The 1,093-nt window shown below is 43.6% G+C and overlaps 1 protein-coding gene across 1 annotated transcript in view; it reads right to left on the bottom strand.

Moving 5' to 3' along the window:
- The window catches only part of LOC104467630 (succinyl-CoA ligase subunit alpha, mitochondrial), a gene marked incomplete at its 5' end in the record, with an annotated part of 3,272 nt that extends 2,186 nt beyond the window's left edge, over positions 1 to 1,086 (bottom strand). Inside the window, one exon of the mRNA XM_010081472.1 lies at positions 931 to 1,086. Coding sequence (XP_010079774.1) covers positions 931 to 1,086 — 156 coding nt within the window. The remainder of the gene's footprint in view (positions 1 to 930) is intronic.
- Positions 1,087 to 1,093: the final 7 nt, after the last annotated feature.

Here is a 1,093-nt window from a genome sequence, read left to right as displayed (position 1 = left end):
TGAACTCCATGAGGTTTGCATTGACCCACCTCTCCAGCCTGTCCAGGTCCCTCTGAATGGCATCCCTTCCCTCCAGCGTGTCACCACACCACACAGCTTGGTGTCATGGGCAAACTTGCTGAGGGTGCACTCCATCCCACTGTCCATGTCTCCAACAAAGATGTTAAACAACACTGGTCCCAGTACTGACCCCTGAGGAACGCCACTCATCACTGGTCTCCACTTGGACATCAAGCCATTGACCACAACTCTTTAAGTGCAGCCACCCAGCCAACTCCTTATCCACTGAGTGGTCTGTCCATCAAATCCACGTCTCTCCAATTTAGAGACAAGGATCTCGTGAGGGACAGTGACAAATGCTTTGCACAAGTCCAAGTAGATGATGTCAGTTGCTCTTCCCTCTTCCACCAGTGCTGCAGCCCCATCATAGAAGGCCACCAAGTTTGTCAGGCACAATTTGCCCTTAGTGAAACCACGCTGGCTGCCACCATCACATGCGAGACAGTGAGATGACATGTAATTCCAGATGGCAGGTTTATTTTTTAAGTATAATACCTTTGCCTGGCTGGTTGAAACAGCTGGAAACCTCAAACGTGGAACCAAGAGTCTGAAGAGCATAGAATACTTTCTCTCCTGATAAGTATCATAAACCAGAAGCAATAAGAAACTTCAAAACATCTCTCTACAGAGCCACACATATTACAAAAACCAGAATGTTTACTACAAATATTACAGGACTAAAAATCTAAAGTTGACACTACTCTGCAGTTAGATTTCATCTTGATAAAGCTCCTAATTTCAACTCTTTAATAGAAGTATGACTTTGGGTTTTTTTGTAAATAGACATTAGAGATCGAACCGAGTTTTTCTTGACATGACAAAAGATGGCTAACTACCCAGGTGTCTGGAAGCAAGCTGTTTAAGACTTACACTATTATGTTCTTTCAAGAATGCTGCTGCATCTTCTTCAGCATTTCCTCCAATTTCCCCAATCAATATGATACCCTCAGTATGAGGATCCTTCAGGAAGACATCAAGGCAGTCAATAAAATTAGTTCCATTGAAGGGATCACCTCCAATCCCTGAAAAAAAA

The sequence above is a fragment of the Pterocles gutturalis genome, unplaced genomic scaffold (assembly GCF_000699245.1).
Source record: "Pterocles gutturalis isolate BGI_N339 unplaced genomic scaffold, ASM69924v1 scaffold20764, whole genome shotgun sequence".
Lineage (NCBI taxonomy): Eukaryota > Metazoa > Chordata > Aves > Pterocliformes > Pteroclidae > Pterocles > Pterocles gutturalis.
Note: the sequence above shows the minus strand (reverse complement) of the source record. Positions and strands in the feature narration are given on the sequence as shown.